The sequence below is a fragment of the Schistosoma mansoni genome, chromosome 1 (genome assembly GCF_000237925.1).
Source record: "Schistosoma mansoni strain Puerto Rico chromosome 1, complete genome".
NCBI classification, from domain to species: Eukaryota; Metazoa; Platyhelminthes; class Trematoda; order Strigeidida; family Schistosomatidae; genus Schistosoma; species Schistosoma mansoni.
Genome location: NC_031495.1, coordinates 60,864,365 through 60,885,226, shown reverse-complemented (window position 1 = coordinate 60,885,226; position 20,862 = coordinate 60,864,365). Strand labels below are relative to the sequence as shown.

At 36.2% G+C, this 20,862-nt stretch overlaps 1 protein-coding gene across 1 annotated transcript in view; it reads right to left on the bottom strand.

Moving 5' to 3' along the window:
- The window catches only part of Smp_144180 (putative mixed-lineage leukemia protein, mll), a gene marked incomplete at its 5' end in the record, with an annotated part of 43,091 nt that extends 31,244 nt beyond the window's left edge, over window positions 1-11,847 (bottom strand). Inside the window, 7 exons of the mRNA XM_018795084.1 lie at window positions 1,015-1,084; window positions 2,162-2,489; window positions 3,805-4,147; window positions 7,582-8,783; window positions 10,083-10,198; window positions 11,038-11,327; window positions 11,827-11,847. Coding sequence (XP_018649432.1) covers window positions 1,015-1,084; window positions 2,162-2,489; window positions 3,805-4,147; window positions 7,582-8,783; window positions 10,083-10,198; window positions 11,038-11,327; window positions 11,827-11,847 — 2,370 coding nt within the window. The remainder of the gene's footprint in view (window positions 1-1,014; window positions 1,085-2,161; window positions 2,490-3,804; window positions 4,148-7,581; window positions 8,784-10,082; window positions 10,199-11,037; window positions 11,328-11,826) is intronic.
- Window positions 11,848-20,862: the final 9,015 nt, after the last annotated feature.

Sequence of the window (20,862 nt, the reverse complement as noted above, 5' to 3'; positions counted from 1 at the left end):
AATATTGCATCTAGATTACCATTGGCACATCCACAGAACCACAACTTTTGCATCAAAAACTGATTACGAATTAAGACAAAGTATTGTAAGAAGATTGTACAGAATGGTGAAAATACTGTAAGTTTATTTATCTCAGCTACCCAGCATAGGTCTAAGTACTACATTATTGCATGAAAACTGTTAGTAGAACTTGAGTGTTTAAACTATGTTGCAAAAAGAGCTGTTTGAATCCGTTAATTGTTGGGTGAAATTAAGTCCTGAACCAGTGAGTCACAACAGCAACTGATTATCTGGATATTACCGAGAAAATCAGGTTAGAAGGGAAGAAAACAACAATAAATTTGTAAGGAAAGATCGATATCAAGATCAATGGAACAAGCTAACAGTCATATAAGGAGAAATTCAAATACCCCACTTCTATCTGAAGTTTGTGCCGGTGATTTTGTCAAGAAGGACAATGAAAACTTGACGATTATGCCATTCAGTTCAGAGGACGGAACTTCATTGAACTTTTTCATTTGAGCTAAAAATCTTTTCACCATATTACCAGCAAACAATTAAAAATGAACTTACAATGATCAATCCCCTGAAAAATGAACGTTAATAATATACAAAATGAGAGAAACTTACGAGATCAGACACAGACCATTGAATACTTGGTCTGAAGTTTAAAGGATAGGTGCTGACTATAAGACATGAAGATCCTGATTTCGATCCCCAGTAGGGTCTTGGATATGCACTTTGACAAAACAGACGTTTAGTTCTACCTGATTTTAAATTGTTGATTAACTAAAACCACTATATGATGTAAACTATGGGATGAAAATTAAAATGGTCGTGAGAACAAATAAAGAACAGCCAAAATCCTTAACTCAAAAATAATCAGGCAAACTCGGTTAACTAGCCCCATTCGATGTTCAACAATAAGGAACAGGTTAGCGACATAGAAACCTGACAAGTGAATACAAAGTAACAACAATTCATATGATTAGCAATAGGGAAGGATAATCTTACCCTTGGACCTGCCTTCATATTCTGGTCAGCAGCGGAAGCCGCAGCACGACGTCTGAGACATATGAGTTCCCTGTAAAAATGAAAGTATAGTTAGTAACATATAAATTACAAAAGTAAAAGGTTTGTACGACTTCAGTTTAGGGGCAAACACGGATACTAAATATAATGAAGTAATCATTTAGTTGTGTTGCTTGGTAGTACTTTGACTTTCATACGTAAAACACAATATGAACCCCCCTCCCAATGAGCACAAGCTTCATTATCACTCCGTACATCTCCAAATTAAAACCGCAAAACAACAGGAACATTAGAACGTAACTAGACGGATAATACTCAACTTAAATTGCAACACATAGATCACAAACATCCCATAGAATATAGAATACAATTAGAGACATAACATGATATAAAAAAGATTTACTTGCAAGGTCTCCCTCGTGGATCATTACTGTCAACTAGGCTGAAAAAAAACAAGTAAAACACATAGTTTCATTATTAGATAAGTATTAAAAACAAAATCGACGTCACGACTGTTTACAGAAACTGAAATAAGATAAGCTATCGTTACTACTACTCCTCAAGCTTAAGTAGTGTAAATGATATGTATAGAAAAGCTCATCAATAAAATCTCCCAATAGCGATATCTGTTTATCATTTATTTACAAGTACAGCAATATAGGTTACACTGGAGATGTACCTTGCAAAATCTGCAACGATCACAATTTCACAGTAAAATATTACACCAAGGAATGAAAACAATCCAGCTAACATAAACACAGTAAAATGAAATCTTTTATCTAAAAATCGGAATCCTTCAGTAATCACAACTATGAAGAGAGCTCAACAATTGCTTTTGGATTTTCTATCAGAGTTCTTTTTCACAAACTTGGTTTTTGAGTAAGAAATATTCAGGAAGTATCACCAATGAATTATCAAACTCATTATAGCAAAAAGCTGTAATACGTATAGCTCGCCAGATGTCATGAAAATTTACAGTATACAGCTTATGTGACGGATAAAATCTAAAAGGAGTTAGGTGTTTCGACATAGCTAAAACAGAAAGCGAGAAAAATGGAAGTCCAAAATAAATTACATATGGCCGATAAAAAGAATTTCAAAATAAATCAACGATTAACATTTCACTAACCGACAATCATTGCAACGTCCACAAGGTTGAATAAGTCCTAAACATGCTGGGCATTGTCCACAACGATTCGGTAAATGGGTTGAATGTTGACTAGTAGACCCAGGTCTACTAGGATGAAATGCATTTTGTGGAGCAACTCCGTGACCAGTTACATGAGCATCGTCTTGTTTAGAAGCAGAATGCTTTTCTTTCATCCTGTTTGAATGAGCAGCAGAAGCGGCTAAAGCAGCATGCACAGGACTAACACCTCCAGGAACCTTGGCACCAACGGCGGCTAAGCGCGCAGCATGAACCATAGCCGATAAAGTTGACGAATAACGACTGTCTTCTACAATTACACAGCGGAAATAGAGTCACTAATTACCACTAGCATCAAAGATAACAATATGAGGCAATAACTATACGAAAGAAATGTGGCAATAAAAGACGAAAAACAGAAAATAAACCTATACGAATTGGGCTGATGCATTACTTTATAAAGCACATGATGAAAAAACTTACGACAAAAATGTATCATATAAGTGAATGGTAGATAATTTAAGGCACTATCGCAATTTATACGATGGCGCAAAAATATTTTGTGAAAGCAGTCTGAAATATTACGGATCAATATTTGCACAAACTGTCATCTATATAGCATCTTACTTAAATTCTCATCTCATTTTTAATATTCATAGAAAGGTAAATCAGATGAAAATAATTTAGTTACTTTCCTGAACCACTTATCGTTCTGTCATTATTTATAATTAACTAGATGATCTCTCTGCTAACACGATTCTATTGGTTGTTTATCACTGTATTATGACGGTAATTCAAAACGACCTCAGACAGTTTATGGGACGAGCAGAAATTTTTTATGTGAAATGTTAACTTTTATCTTTGAAAGTAAACCCTGTAGAATGAAACTGTCTATGAAACAAAAAAACCATATCAACTGGGAGTTTTGAAAAATTAGGATTAAGTAACAATTACTATTTGCAAATAATACAATGGAAAACAACAGTATATTTGTTACTGGTTTATTTTTTTGACAGTTCTAATCATGTCCAAAACTGCATTTGTCTGCTTTCTAGGAGCTTTACCAAGAGAATACTAAACACAGTATTCTAAGTCGACATCACTTATTGAACTATGGCATCCAGTATGCCAAAGACTTGTTTAAGTCTTTTTAACATTCACTATACGAACAACAATAATCTTACGACTATCCAGTTATATAAACTTATGAAGTAATTCCAATAGCTGCCTGCCAAGGATGAGTATAGATATTATGCTCCAGTCGTTTTTTCTGAAAATAATTTACAATTCGATAGTGTTAAGTTTATACCATTCCTATAGACACTGTGAACTGATTGAATGGGTTTTAGATAGCTTCCATTGTCACCTGAAGTACACTTTTAATCAAACAAAAATCTCAGGCGATACTTATCACATGAAGTTAATTAAGGTTCATATAAAACGATTTGTAGGAATATGGTTTACTGATTTTAGTACTTAAATATCAACTAATAGATGTGGTTTACAGTCTCAAATGCGAACACATGTGTAAACGCTGAAATACATTTTTATTCTTATTCAATAACGATAAAGTAGTAAAGAAGATGAAGGATCTCCCATTGAATATTTTGCGACAAAAAACTTACCACGACTAATAGATGGTCTGCTGACTTGCTTTACACGTGGTCTGAGTCCTGTAACTGGTCGATTTCCACCTTTGTCTTCGTGTTTATTGTTCATATTATCATTTGATTTGTATCCTTTAGACGATGATTTGGTTGAAGTTAAATTCCTATGACTGGCTTTCTTCACTTTATCACTCGAATTCTTCTTATCATGACATGATGCTGTGTGTAAATGTCGCGTGGAATGTTCCATATTGCGACTACTACTCCCTTCAGAACCATTACTTACCTCAGAGGAAGCTCTGCTTCGACGTCCACCGCTCATGAAGCCTAAGTAGCCATCATAATCATCCAGGAAACGATGCTATTCGAAAGAAGGTGTAAATTTTGGCATTAAATGGGTGATAAAAAACAAATGAAAAAAATTAGTGCCTAGTAGAATATAAACTAGTTGAGTTAACGATCACGATAATTATTGATATGATCAAGTTCCGTATCACTGGACCTGATAATTGGAGGAAACTTCTTCAACCCACTTGAGCCGCTGGCAGCAAGAAGTCTGGTATGAGTGAAACAGTTTATGAAGTTGATGAGATACCAAAAATAACATCTATCGATGTATTGGGCGATGGACACAGTTCTTCAATGAACAGTCCAACTGGTCTGCTGCACCAGCAACATCGATCAGACTGTCCTTTCCTACATAACCGGTGTTCAACCCAAAGAGGAGGAAGTCAGAGATGAACTCCAACCCCAAAAGCGCCACAAATCACTAGGTCCGAACGACTTATCTCAGATGCTTTTTAAGGACGGTGGCGACCTTCTGATCATGGAACCGAGTTGTTTGCAAGCGCTTGAGAATAAGAGAGTTCTAATGTCGCGGAATGAAACGATAATATCGCCTATCTTTAAAAAAGGTTTACGTCGTTTCTGTAACAACTATCGGGGGATAATTATACTTACTATTGCGTCTAAACTAATGGCTTCTGTCATACTTCGTAGATTATTCAAAACCGAAGAAAGATTGACCCGCGAAGAGCAGGCTGGATTTCGTTCTGGTCGAGGATGTATTGATCATATCTTCACCCTCCGCCAAATGTTAGGACACCGTCATGCTTATCACAGGCGAACAATCGTAGTGTCTCTTGATATCAGGGCTGCCTTTAATTCGTTGGACAGGACTGCTCTCTGGGATTGTCTATTGAAGAAGGGTATGCCTGAGAAGTTTATTAACACCCTAAAAGCCCTATATACAAACACCTCAGGTAGAGTGAGGGCATACAACCACCTCTCTCCACTGTTCCATTCAAGCAGTGGGTTAGACAGGGTTGCCCAATCTCACCATTCCTCTTTCACTTTGCCATCAATGACATTCTGGAAACAGCTCTGATAGAAGTAGGTAAGATCTGTGATCCGGAGAAAGACTTTCCTACCTTGAGTGTGGGAATGATACTATTATTTATATTTATATTTATTTGAACACGTAAATATTGGTACAAACGGGCACTGAATATATATGCACCACACAAGTCACTTGATTTGTGTGTGGGCTGTGATATTGCCCGGGTGCCCAGACCGATGCAGGTAGTTTTCTCAGGGAGCCACACCCGGAGCCTTCGACCTAAAAGTCTGATCTACAAGGCAGTGGAACAACGTGAGGAGATGCAATCCTATGGTAGCCGGTGACCAACGATCGATTCATACGCCATTTGTTCCCTCAGGGTACTGGAGCTCATGGAGTCAGAGTTTTCCAACTCCCCTAAGTGTCACCTCTGTGTCCACCAACCCGGTTAAAGCCCCGGACATTCGCTTTTCGTCCTCTCACTTTTGTAAACAACACTTCCCGCCACGAGAAGGCAGTGAGTAGGACTTCCGTGACATTAGCTGTATACGCGTAGCCATGTGAGAGCATTTAGAGAGGAAGAGCGAACTCTGCCCACCCTTGGCCGTATCAGGGCATGCACTTCGTGCTTAATCAGTTGCCAATCAGTGTCTGCAGGTATGGGATATGATTTTCACCTTCTAAGTGTACATTACCTTCAAACGACTGGAAGGAGTCCGTGTCTGCACTCTTGGTAGTGGGGAGTTAGAAGTAGTCAAAAAGTTCGTGAATCTGGGTAGCCGAGTAAGTGCTGGTGGTGGTGTGAGTGACGGGATCAATCTACATATAGTAAAGGTCAGAGAAGTTTATGCCAATCTGGGCCATCTTTGACCCCTTCGTAATGTTAGTCTGGTTGTAAAAAATAAAGTTTACGACGAGTCGATGAGAGCGGTCGTGCTGCACGTTTGTGAGACCTTGTATCTACGAGTCGAAGATGTTAGGCGACTCACGGTGTTTGACCAATGCTGTCTCAAAAGGATTGCTGACATGCCGTGGCGACACTATCTTAGTAGTGGACATGTTTCGAGAAATCGGTTTGGGCAAAGTGACGATAATCTAATTAGTGTCATTATCTTAAAACACCGACTTCAGTGGCTTGGATATGTTCTACGAGTGTGGTCTCAAAAAATTTCGCATCGTGCATTATTTGCCGACGCTGGAACTGGTTGAAAAAATCAGAGGTGGTTATTTGATCACATAGTGCTGTGGCATGAAAGAAATTCATGCAGGACTGACAACCGTGGGTTCTTCACGACTCCCTGGTTGGAAACGTTATCAGGAATGGCTACGAATAAAAGTCAGTAGCGGTCAAGCCTTTACTTTTTTGTTTTCATATAAGTGAGAGGAACCTATTTAACTGGAAGAATTCCCCCTTACTGGATTTCTATTGATTTAACTGCTTCTCCCATTAATTTTTCTACCCGGCGGTTGCTGCTACCTTGACGGAATGGTCAGGCTTGCCTATCGTAATGAACCAAACTATTATGGCCGGACCAATCGTACCTCAAGGTCCTACCATGACATACAGGTCGGTTGAAGAGCGGTAAGACTAAAGACAGCTAACTCAAGATCCGAGGGTGAAGTCGAACTGCTGTCTGTACAGAGGTGTGACGGCAGTAAGGTGTTTCCTTCAGACAACCAGCATAACAACGGTGTTGCCTTCCCACAAGGGAGGATGGGGTTAGAAATGGTCGACCCTATAAACTCCCACCCCACCTTATCCCACGAATTTCCGTTTCCGGCGATAAGGTCTCAACAAGTACGGAGCTAACACGAAGACTACTCACATAAAGGTCGTGTGTGACCGGCCACAAGCAGTTGTCGCTTGGGCACTGCGGTCACGCTCTCAGGTCACTAAGACCACCTTTAGCCCGATTTCCTTTTCATGTGCCTCTAAATGAACCCTTCCACGATGTGGGCGACCGGGAAACGGTAACCGCTCTCATACCTCAAACAGTACTCAAGATCACTGTATTCATAATCAATCCCCCCATAGTCTTTTGGCTAGCTTATTTTTATCCACTTAGTGTTTTTTTCATTCATTATATTCACCTTCCTTTCCCTATTTTGTCATAATCGCATTTTCATATTGTGTTGCAAATGTTTTGGAGCCCGTGGGTACCAATATGTAAGTGTTTAAATAAATGAGCAAAATTGATGTGTACAGCTAAGTATGAAGCATATTTTAGTACAATGATCTATACATGATCACTGAGTTATTTCTGATACTATCTGACTATAAATTTGAACAAGAAACGTCTGAATTAAATCAGTAATGAATTTCCAGGATGCTGAAGTTAAGTAACTCTCCTACCTATGTGTGAAATGCCATAAAAATATACTGAAGGATAAACTTGAAAGCCAATAATTAAACATATTAAACAGAATTATAAAATCTTGTCATAATGATAACTTACATTGACTTTTAGACGACGTTTACTCCGAACAATAGGTACATCTGTTGGAGATGGACTACGTTTATGAGCTCTAGATTTGGTAAGCTTGGTCACAGTGGGGACCTGTACATCAGATTTCATTGGTGGTGTACTTGCAGAATCGTCAAATGAATTTGATTCCATATTTTTGTCAGATTCATCATTTGTTTCAGTTTGCTCTTGATTATTAATATCTGAGGCTTCATCAGTATGCTTGGTTTCTTTAGTTTCAAAGTTTTCGTTCGTTTTAACTAAAAGCACTGAATCCTTTTCTTCAGGTAACGTCAGCTGTATATTAGTAGTAAGATCATTTTGAACTGGTATTTCGGCTTCAGGTGTTGTTTTGTTGATTAATTCATTCGACATGATGGTTACATTTCTGTCTTCTTGTGTCATTACGGTATCAGAAAAGGACTGAATGTATGGGCTTTTGACCCCATATATCTCCTGCTGCTTGGCTGAATTATTTTCCAAAACTGTCAGAGTTTCCTTAATTAAGTCATCAAGAACATCTAAACACTCATTCCGGCTTTCTGATTCATGGATATCAGGTAAAGGTTCGTTGCTGCAAGTTGGACTCGTCACCAAAACAGGAAGTTGATCCTCTGTAGAAGCTTCAGTTGTTGTGATTTCACTAAAACTCTCATTTTGTACAATGTTTGGTGACACAATTTTTTCTATATGAGGCAATGAATCAGGTACAATTAGGGTTTCATTACATAAACTTTCTGGTTCGAAATTACACTCCCCTATCGCCGTAGGTATAACAGGGGATACATTTTCGCTTACCACATTCAAAGATTTGTCATCTCCCTTTCCCAGGTCGATTTTTTCATCCTCAGGAGATAATGTAGCCTTAGCGCATGGACTTATAGCAGAAGGACCAATTCGTTTATTAGGAGAGATGATGGTAGTCGCTGTCTCCTCAATGGTAGCCTTTAACCCATCTACAGTTTTGTTTTCGTTCTCTGATCCTAGTTTGTCATCATCCGAAGGGACTTTGTTTTTACTGCATAAAGTTCCTGCCAAAGATTTACGGGACTTCCGCAGATTCGCTTGTGCTATCGCCTCAGCGGCTCTGGCTGTTAGACGTCGTTGGCGTTTCCCAACTGAAGAGAATGTCAGATCCTCGGAAACATTATCTTCAACTACAGTCGGTAACTGACGGTTTGGATTTTTCGATTCTGTTACAGAAAAAATATTTATAGGGATTTTACAAGAGTTTAGAAAAGACAGTCTAAATATGATTTATATGACCGAATTTTTATCTTACATAACCAGATAATCCAGCTTTATCATAAGCTGAAGGAAATCATACTTTTATCAAGCTTTTTCCATCCTGCTACCTATAGTGTCAGGAAAGTTCTCAAGCATGATGGCATTAGAAATGAAATCTATGGGTACAGAAACTTAAGTGCAAAAGCACAAATCACAAAAAGCATCCTATATATGTCATCAAAATTATTATTCTCTAGATAACCTGGTTTCTTAATCAACAGAAGTTACTGTTTCGCATTTTGAAAAAAGCATTTAAACTATTAAACGACAAAACAGATCCTTACATAAAAGGACGTCAGTTCAAGTTGTCGTGAAGTATAAAGAACGAACCAGATGCGAAAGTATTAAATAAAGGGTATATGTACGACAGTGAAAAATGAGACAATAAAACGTTTAAGATTTTTATATAGATAAGGATTCGATTTATCTGAACAACTGTGAATAGTTTATGATCTCGTTACCTAGTGTCTGAGTCATGCAACCAAAAAATGTCCATTTATCTCATCAAAAACCTCCTTGTTATGCGTTATATGTGAATAGATGGAAAAGAAAATTAGACCATATGGATCTATCTAGTATACTAATAGAGGCTTAGTAACATCGGAGCATGACGTCAGAGCTTAATCTTGTCACCCGCTACCGTATGAATGTCTCCGACTTTGCTTTACTACCTAGTGAGTTGGAATTTCAGGCTAAGGACTTCAGCATGGTCTTATTTTAAAACCAACAGTTTTCATCTCTAGCACTCTGAATAAAAAAAACTAACAGACCGACCCATAGATACTGAACTAAAACCAGGCACATATATGCTGAACTAATAAACCGCTATATTTACATTAGCAGTTATGTTTCTAGACTAGAAAGATCGAAATAGGAAGAAACTTGTAAGGGTGATGGTCTGTTTATTTCTGTCCACATTACGAAAGAGTACAATCCAGCTGTAATCAATAATGAGTTCTACAGGTGGATTATAGTCTTAACAAACTACATTCTGGAGACATTGTAACGCTATTTGACGTTCAGTGTGTAGATGAATGCCAGTCTGTTAGACGAGATTTAACAACTGTTACTACAAACGACATGAACAGCGGACAGAAGAGCACTAACAAAATCACTTTCATGGAAAAATAAAAGTTTACAGTCCCCAAAAAATAACTATGGACAGGACCAAATGAGTCATCTTTAAGCTGACAGTGAGAACTTACCGATATTCCTGACTGCAGTAGACTGTTTAGAAGTGTTAGCGTGCGTTTCAATTGACTTGGGCAGTACGATGGCTTCATCGGACTTGATGGACTTTTTCCTCTCTTTACATTTATCCCTGGAACCAGAATCATTTCAAAAATAATAGCAAACATAAAATCAAAATTGTTTGCTTAGCCAACATTCTGTGACATTATTGTTGAAAGAAATTCAAGGGTGAGGCCGAAACATCTAAAGTTTCACTAACGTGATGCCAAATTGTTTTCAACCAGGTTAGACGATAAAGAGAGCAAGTGTACAGAGTCTTTGGTGAAATCTTGTTTAAATCCTATCCAACTTGTGGCTGGATGGGACATTGGGATTAAACTAGTAATATAACAGAGTGAAGTCGTAACTAAGCTGATACCACACAAAACTGGAACTTTTGACAGAACTCAAAACTGATGTTAGTGTTATACCCTCTCTGAATGTGACTTGATAAGTTTCACATCATACTAGTCTTACCCATGCCTCTATCTAAAGGCTAGTTTGGACTTTGCTTGGGACGTTTGTAGGGTCCTATGCAGACCATGATTTGCTGACCGTACAACTTAAATCAAATTTAAGCCGGATCTAGCCATAATTTTTTTACAATATTGAAACCTGACAGTTGGTAGTCCTACACAGCTTTGAAATTATTAACAGCTCCAAGTTTTTACCCCACATACACTAGTTATGGCACATCTGGACTTAAGGCAGTAAAACTGCAAAACAGATGGTCTCTGAAAACATGCAGAACATGTAGTAAACAACAATAAAATAGGGCGATTCTTTAAATTGATTCCGGTACAGCTTGTTGTCTTTTGGTGACTTTCGACAAAGAAATTCGAGATGACCATATGTTTAGAGAAAGGATTCACATAGTATAGATAAACTATCAGGCTTGACATTGATACATGGTAAACAAGGCCAACTTACAATGATGCACGTTCAGGAACAGGAGGTCGAGTTTTCTTATTTCTCTTCCTTTTTATTACAACACCACAAATAGCGGAATTGTGTTTGCTCTTCACACCATAAAGTTGAGGAACAGATTTCCAGTGTATAGGACTAAGATTCAAAGACTTAGATATCAAGGAAAAATCTATAAGCTGGTGTAATTTCGTTGTAGCGTCCTCGTCTATGTGAAATAGTGAACTATGTTGAGGAAAGCTACTCTTCCTTATCTTCTCGGCAGTTGAGTTATTACCAATCTCCTTTAAAGCACACTAAAAAATTAGGAATAGTAAAAGATAATTGTACTTGTTGATTTTGAGATGAACTGCACACTGTATTTAATTTCGTGTCACTCGCACTTTTTTCACTGCATTCCGAAGACACCAACGTTTGGTTGTGAGCAATGTTGGAAAAGTAGACTGGTAGTAGCTTTCTTAATTCTGAGTTGTTTTTGCAGAGGTTTAACCAAGGGTGACTTCGTCCGCCCGGGCCTCCTCTTTTGGCCCTCTTCATCGGTAGCGCGTTTGCCGTCAAACCAAATGTGCCGCCAAACATTTGAAATCCACTCCTCAATGAAATGATTGATCAGGCGTTTCAAACTACTTAAAAAGAAAATCTTTAAATACTATGAATGCTGTTTTGCTTCTTTTTCTGTGACCTTAAATATGAAGACTAACACTTTCGATTCCTTGTCACCTTGGTTCCGTGACTCGCTCCAAAGTTGTTCTATGATGTGTGCTGATTCTCTGTCACCGCATTTATCACTCTTACCTCTGTCGTTTCCTCGATCATAAACAATTTTTCACTAGCTTTTCGCCTTTTGAATGCAAAAAGCCTAGATTGAGTAAATACAATCAATAAAATCCGCATCTATTTTGATTTAATGTACTTCATCCTGTGCGTCTGTTTCCTCTAAATGCTTTAAAGTTCTGACTCCTGTTGCAACATTCAAGTTAGAATGTTTCAATGGCCTTGATTTATGAGAACATATCTTTGATCATGATGTACCATAAATAGTTAAAATTCGTATGTTTTTATAACCGCATAATTATGTAGTTATAACTATTTTTAATTACCAGTCAAAATCTTTGAGGTCATAGCTTGTGAAGTTGACGAAATAATTTCATCCACTCGTCTTTTTAACCTATATTTACAGAATTCATCTTATTCAAAGTTGTGATCATTCTAGATTAAGTGATCTCTTTGGTTGTAGGATTACTCCTGTTTTCACAGAAAGTATAAATAAACAGTACAAAATCCAAATAATAAACGCTCATAAGTATTCTTTCTCTACTTAACAGGAACTCGAAGCTTAAGGCCATACATTTATAGTATTTAAACTGAATAGTTTATATGCATGGAAATAGTTTAATTGTAGAACACTCGGTTGGTCTTTTTGAAATTAAATGAGGTAGTATATGAGGGCTTCTGTAGGGAACACACTTAAAATAGTGATTAGATTGTTCAGAGAAGTTCCGCATGAGCATTTACCAAGTTCGATAGCAATATGTTCACTACAGCATACACAACCTAAGTTAGATTAAAACTTGAAGACTGCATTTCGGCTGCAAGCCTCTGTCTAAAAGATTACTAGGATGTCTTTCAAAAAGCACAGAGAGCAGGTGCCCATGCAATTCCAGAACTCCATTGTTTATCATACAAACAACTTAAGAAAATAGATCTCTCTCATCTATTAAAAAGTGACCTGATTTTGATGTATGGAATACTGAGAAATAGTTTCGGACTTGATGTATCCTTTCTTTCTTCCTATCAGATCACAAAAACTCAAAGGGTATAGCAGGCGAGTACAACAACCAAGAAGAAACAAAATACCTATGTCATACAAGTTCTCACAACAAGTAACCTATTCTTGGGACCTGATACCCGGAGAAGTGATGTCCGCCCCTTTAATCAACCCATTCAAGAGACTAGACATTCTTAAAAGCTTACTAGAAAAGAACAAACACAGGCCGTATGAGTTCTGTTCTCAGCACACAAGTCTGAATCTGATGTATAGCCCAAAACTAATAGCGATGGCCCTAACTACAATATTAATTTGTATACATCTATAGGCCTTAACTGACACCAAAAACTTGGCTGTCAAACCGTTTTCGCTAGCGTGGAAATAGTGTATTCACACTAACCATGTGTTTATGATGCATCATATGAATGGATCTGCTCGTGATCATCGTTTTCTTTTTCTCTAACATAAAACGTGAATTCCTGAGTCTTTATCGTAAAACTGGACAAACGCAATAGTGTAATCAAGGTTACGTTAGTTGATTTCATTCTGTTGAAGCCCTGTCAATCAGTTTACAGGTAAAGAGAGGAACGCAAATCAAGTATGATTATTAATAACTTAAGTTACTGGAAGCATAATTTACCAGATGATACCTGACAGTTCGTCTAACAGCACCTTAAGAAACAAAAAACGTTTATCTTTTCACAGTTAAATGAACAAATGTCCCAAGAGCCGTCACAATAATTAAAAAATATGAATAAACTTCACACAAATACTGTAACAGAATTATAGTTAATCGATTCTTCGCTTTTTTACATTTCTTTTGTAAGAAATCACAAACCGACTGATCTCTGAGCTTAAATCGTTTTACAAATAAATAGAGCATTTACTCACTATTTTAAGCTAGCTCATTCTAGAAATGTGTGGCTGTAATCGGTTGTGTAAGTTTGAGGATATTTGACTACTTTTCTGAAACATTCGTTTATTGTTATAGCTAATATTCATAGATACAGTTTAGTCAAATAAAATCCATGCTATGAAGTAGTTCACTCCCTTTGACTTTAGGGGAACCGATATTTTTCACTATGTAAAAAAGATGTTGGCGACAAAATGTTCCTGAAGGAATACGAAGGACTAGACACTCAAGAATAATTTACCTAATTTTGCCTAATCCTAGGTGCTGAACAAATCCTATTGACCAGTTTCTAATCTAGCCAATGAACTAACTGGCTCAACATCAGCCTTAAAAAGCTAGAGAATTTAAATATAGGATATCCTAATAAATGCTTTTAATTACATAAAACACTATAACACCACCTAGATTCTTTGCAGACTTTATCAATTGAATTAGATAAATAATACAACTTAAATAACATAACAGTAGTTACTTTTCAAATATAAGCCAGTATGCGTTCGAATTTTTTTATTCTAGTCTTATCTAGATGAAGTCTTGAAATTTCAGTGATTTTCAGAAACTTCCCTTTGTTTTAAAGAACGCAAATGACTAATCGAGATAATCTGAATATTGTGTTATTCCTTGGGTAAATATGTGAAATAGAGCTACAAGTTGCTGGTGGAATCAGTTGTTAAACAGTTTCAAGTGATCTGGTTCATGTATTCAACAAGTTATTTTAGATTTGATAAGGAATCCTTTTTAATTTGTCCTTAGGATAATAAACTAAAAGTTACTTGTGTAATGTCAGTAATTGGTTTGGCCGCTTTTTTATTGGTACCATCGATGTTGAAACAAATAGAATCAAACGCATATCCCTTACCCTAGTATCAATCGAATTTCCAAAATTTACTATCCACCTTTTCCAGAAGTTTCTAAGTTTCACCACCTAAATTTATCCAAATTTAATCCCCTTGTTAACTCGAAAGTGATAATATGAACAAAGTACCCAATTATAAACGTCAATAGAAACAATTTTGTCTTGTTTATCACTCATCAAGAAATATAGATCTCTAATACAAAAAATCCCATTAGTAATCCAAAAGCCCAATACACTTAAATGAACGTAAGCTACTCGTAAGTAGCATACTTTTCTACCTTAACTTTTTGGAACTGATTTTTTTAAACCCAGAAAACTAGTATAACCCATATTTATTTCCATCATAGTTAATAGAAAGGTTTTAAAAAGTATTGACTTGTAAAGTATAACTTTGTTTATTTTCAATTGTAATTGTCTAACACCAAATAGATGGACAGTATGAGGAAGTTGTTGACCAATGTTTCCCTTAAAAAGTTTATCACTTATTTAGATCATTACAAAATTTACGTATTTACAAATTGTATTACCCTACTACAATTCAAAATCAGTTCTATTCATATTGTTAACAAAATGAAATAGTTAGATATACACTTATCCTATCTAATAAATAGTATCATTATATTTTTTCCCATTATTCTTTTGAAAAGACTTTTAGTGTTGGAAAGTATATAGAAAGAAATTCATCGTAGCAATATTAAATATTATTTACGGTAGTAATTTGAATGTTTCATATTTGCTTACTGAACTAATTAGTGAGCATCACAGAGAAGTCACACGACAAAACGTCTGCTGCTCATTCAATGAATATAATGTTAAAAACCTCTCAAAACGCTTATTAAATCTGCTTGTAAGTCAAAACTCTTGGGGTCATCACTATTCATTTCAGAAATGAGTCATTAACGTAAACATTAGTAACATTGTTCGAAATTTTGTAGCTGTACTTCTGTATATATGTATCTCAGTAATACATACATCTAATTTTCAACCAACAGGTTATGCATCCCAATACTAATTCATCTTCATTTCCTCAAGAACACGGGTATAATAGATAGAATGGTTGCGTAACTCATACAGCGACTCTTATCCAACCAATTAGTAAGATACAAAAATTCAGAAACCCAAGGATAATATTTTTCTGAAAATACGGTACAGTCACGGAGAACAAATAAATACCAGGAACTTCAAAATCTTAAATAGTAAGGTCTCTAAAAGTTAGTTATTCTGTCAAAGGTTCAATTTAAAAAAAAAGAAAATTCTTTAAATAACTGATCAGAGACAAAGTTACTCCACTGGTACAGATTAAAAGCAAGAGAAGGATTTAATAAGAAACTATACCACCAATTATTGAGAATAAACTAACCGACACATCTCAATAATAACCAAATCTTCCAAAAGTTATCCTCACAATAAGATTAAAAGTATTGATAGAGGAGAAATACTGTGATGAGTAAAGAAATAAAGCAGAACATCTAGACAGGTATGTAAATGGATTGAAAAAAGGGATCTGTTGTGACGTTGGCACAGATCATATTACAGTACAGTTGGAAGACTACTTACTTACTTACTTACTTTCGCCTGTTACTCCCAATGGAGCATAGGCCGCCGACCAGCATTCTCCAACCCACTCTGTCCTGGGCCTTCTTTTCTAGTTCTTTCCAGTTCTTGTTCATTCTTCTCATGTCTGTCTCTATTTCTCGGCGTAATGTGTTCTTTGGTCTTCCTCTTCTCCTTTGACCTTCAGGATTCCATGTGAGGGCTTGTCTTGTGACGCAATCGGGTGATTTCCTCAAAGTGTGCCCTATCCACTTCCAGCGCCTCCTCCTGATTTCTTCCTCCGCTGGAATCTGGTTTGTTGTCTCCCACAGTAACTTGTTGCTGATAGTGTCTGGCCATCGGATCCGAAGTATCTTGCGTAGACAACTGTTAATAAACACTTGTATCTTCTGGATAATGGCTTTCGTAGTTCTCCACGTCTCCGCCCCATACAATAGAACTGTCTTCACATTTGTATTGAAAATTCTAACCTTGGTGTTGGTTGACAATTGTTTTGAGCTCCAGATGTTTTTCAGTTGTAAGTATGCTGCTCTTGCTTTGCCGATCCTCGCTCTCACATCTGCATCTGATCCACCGTGTTCATCAATGATGCTGCCCAGATATGTAAAGGTTTCCACATCTTCCAAAGCTTCTCCGTCAAGTGTAATTTGATTGGTGCATATTGTGTTGCATCGGAGAGTCTTGCTTTTCCCTTTGTTTATATTGAGACCTACTGTTGCTGAGGCTGCTGCTACACTGGTCGTTTTCTCCTGCATTTGTTGTTGCGTTTGTGATAGAAGAGCTAGATCATCCGCGAAGTCTAGATCGTCAAGTTGCATCCTGCCTGAAGACAGTCGTTGTTGTCCAACCTGCGTCCAATGCGTTTCACTGATTCCAAGCACCTCCAGGTTGTTTTTGTAATTTCTGCAGCAATTGGAAGACTCTTCCGGTCTCCCACATTGTCCGGACATTCCATGTACCTATAAGAATTGTTGCTCTGGTTGTAAGAAGGTGCATCGGCCTCATGACTTCCGAATGAACTCGGCTTTCATCATGAGACGTCATAATTATTCCTTCTACTCCCAGGGCAGAGTTTAAATGGTTTGAATGATTTTTTCTGGTTAGCGTTTTTTTAGCGAGTTGATTTTCTACGGGATGGGGTCGCTAACCCCATGCCCAACCCTCCTCCTTTACCCGGGCTTGGGACCGGCAGCAACCCCCAGAGGAGCTACAGGCGGAGTTAGTTGGAAGACTAACCAGATATTTAATCCACAATGATAAATATGCCTTAAAAGAGAGTAGTTTTACATTGGTTTTCAAGAGAACAAAATGCCGTTCAGGCTTTTACTCGACCTGGACAGCATAGCTTAATCCCGTGGAACTGCTACACATGTTCCAAGAACTATGATGGACCAACTAACAAAATTTCGTTTAAACCATTTATTATTATCATTATTATTACTAGGTAATATAACTAAGAAGCATAGATACCAAAGCTAAACGAATATGCGATGAAACTAGGAATATTAGGCAGATTTAAGACTGCTTAGGTCTTTGACTAAACCCCCTTTTAACTTGCTTAGTGACTGACTGATAACTTATAATCCAGCACTTATATGCTGTGAGCTGACATACACAGAATTAGAATTTATCTAAAATGTAAGCAGTTGTATAGCAAAGTTCAATGAGTATTGTCAAACTTCCTAATCTATAGCTTGAATATCGTATTAACGTAGTTACAAAATAAAACTGAGGCAACCGGAATATGTATCAAAGCATGTTTAACGTACTAAAAGAAGTAGAACCAGATAACTAATTTACTCTTCATGATCTGTCACTTATTAAATGAAATTCTACTGAGAATACTTATTTTCCGTTGACTGTTTTGTATTACTCAATGAATCGTTTCATATCGAAATTTAATCATTTGGAACAAATGTTAACATGAACATTAAGGCAGAACAGTACTACAGTGTCCTTGAGAGATCTTCAAATGACCTCAAGATTCTGTTGCTGTATTTTAAACAATGAACAGACAGTTCACAGAAAAGGAAAATATTTTGTTAGAAAAACAACGAAACCTAAATGAGTTAAGTAGTCGTAGATCTTAGCATGTTTATACAACCACTTTTGGAAGGGACGAGAAGAGAAAACTTCTAGAATCCAAGAGCTATTTTTAAAGAATACGTCTGTATATTTTTTGTGTTTGTTTATTCAACAATCGGGTTATGGTATTTTTATATCATCCAAATTACAAGTTTGCACAGTACTCACTGACTGTCGAGATAATTTTTCATGTTCGTAAATTACAGTTGAATAGCTTTTTATAAACAATATCCTGCTGTGCACTCTGTGAAATTCTTTATTTATGGTGCTTAACTGCTTTACATTTATTATGTATACGCTTTTATAGTTTGAAACAGGCTAGATAATATAAAGTACTTAACTAATTTTTCCGGTGTTTTGTTTCGCAGTTTGAGAACGGACCATTTTTGCTTGAAACTATCTATCGTTTTTTAATAATATACAAGGATTTATACACTACAAGACAACTAAAAATATCTGGAACTGAAAACAACTGTTACCTGACACCCAAGTCAGAATTTGCAGCACCAGAGTTAAAACAGCTCTATTGTATGGAGCTAAAACTAGGAGAACTATCAAACCATCAACAAGAAGTATAGGTATTTATAAATAACTGTCCATTCAAGATACTCCAGATCCATTGTTCAGAGACCATCAGAAACAGTCGATTGTAACAGAAAGCAAACCAGATGCCAAATGAGGAGAAGATCAGGAAAAGACTCCGGAGGTAGATAGGATAGACTTTACGGATACCATTAAACTGTATCAAAAAATAAGCCCTAATTTGAAATCCCAAACGTAAAAGGAAAAGTAGCAAGCCAATGAGTACTTGGCTAAGGGAATTAAACATAGAGATCAAACCCATGAGTAGCACTTAGCACCAGATGCAGACGAAGCCCAGTGCACAGCTGGTTGAAGATCCCTGGTCGGTGGCCTGTCTTTCAAGAGGATTAACATGCATAATTTTTTTCGCATTCACTGTTAGTAAAAATTTACGAAATTCACAACATACTAAAAACTTCATTATTCAGTAAATCACAGATAAAGTTATTTATGTGAGTTTATTTTAAACATAGGAGAAAGAAATGAAAACTAATTGATTTATATATTGTTCATACTCTGCAGCAGAACGACCGTGCATACCCGAAGAAGCATTCACAGGGTTTCCACAATATATCATTTCCATTCTAAAAATGACAACAACAAAAATCTTTTTTCACCAATTTGAAACGTTTCAAGCAAAATATTGGAGTAGTTTTAACAGTACCTCTTGGATTAGAATTAATAGCTTATATGAATCTTCAATGGCGTTCAAAAAGTAAAAGACACTCCATTGATAAGTATTGGTTTGATTATATGGTCAGTTTCATCAGTATTAGGTGAAGTTAAATGATTGTTTTGTCCTAGTTTAGTGCTTCTTAATAATTAAGACCACAAACTTCTAACAGGATAGAGTTGATAATTTCCATAAGTTCGATCAGTAAGTAATTTAAACAACTTCTGATTAATTTCTTTGTATTGTGAATTTAATGAAGTTGAAAAGTAGTGTTAAATCTCAATCGCATCATAACCAAATAATGTTATGCTCATTATTACACTTGAGGGTGTATATTGCTAAGAAGTTCCGAACTACATCGATACTATTGTCTACAGACTATTGATTCTCAACTTTTTTTCGGCCTACTTTCAAAATAAAGTACGGCACAATACGTCTTGAAATTTTCCTCGTAACAGCACCTACGCTATACTCATCAGTATTTTGTTATATGTTGATTCATTCTACTGAAATTAGTCTCTACCTGTATAACACAGTATACTGATTTAAAACCAAACTATTTTCAAGTGGACCGTCTTTTGTGAGAACAATAAATAGCATTTTATAAAATTTACTTTAAGCTTTTTCTCCTAGAAAATGATATAATTTATAATTTTCGGTTGTTAATGCTGGTGGTGTCAACGATGTTGTTAATGATGATTACGAAGATATTGTTATGCTTTATTATTAGTAGTAGTATCTACAATTATGGGACTATTATGTAATAACTATGCACATGTTTTTACAAAAGTATAGAATAGAAACGCATTAACACTTGCACGCACAGTCAAAGAAGGATATTTATGCTTTGTTTTTATAATACTATTATTCTTAACATTACTATCGTTATCATCAATTTTGTTACTTATAAATATGAGGGTAGTGAATTGAATGTATCCATTTGTTCCCATACTTGTTCACGCTTATTATTGTAGCTTGTTCTTTTATTCAATAATATACTGAATACAATTGATAATGTTATGCATGGATGTGAATATGTCCATCTGTGTGTTATTGACTTGAATCCTTGAAATCAGTAGGGAAGATTAATTTCTTACTTTTACATACATTTAGAAACAATCAGATCTTCTTATAACTACGTACATATCTTGTTTGTATAGTATAACATCTTGACCTTACTAAATGACACATGCACGAACATATACAAATACAAACGAAATATTTTATGGAACTCTCCTTAACTCTGTGTACATCAATAAAATACTTGAATAAAAGTATAAGAGAGACGACTAACCGATCTTTAATATAATCTAAGCAATTCAACGAATAAAGATCGAAATAAATATGACTAATTTCTTCCCATTATCTTTATTATCATTAGGAAAACTTTATTATTATTA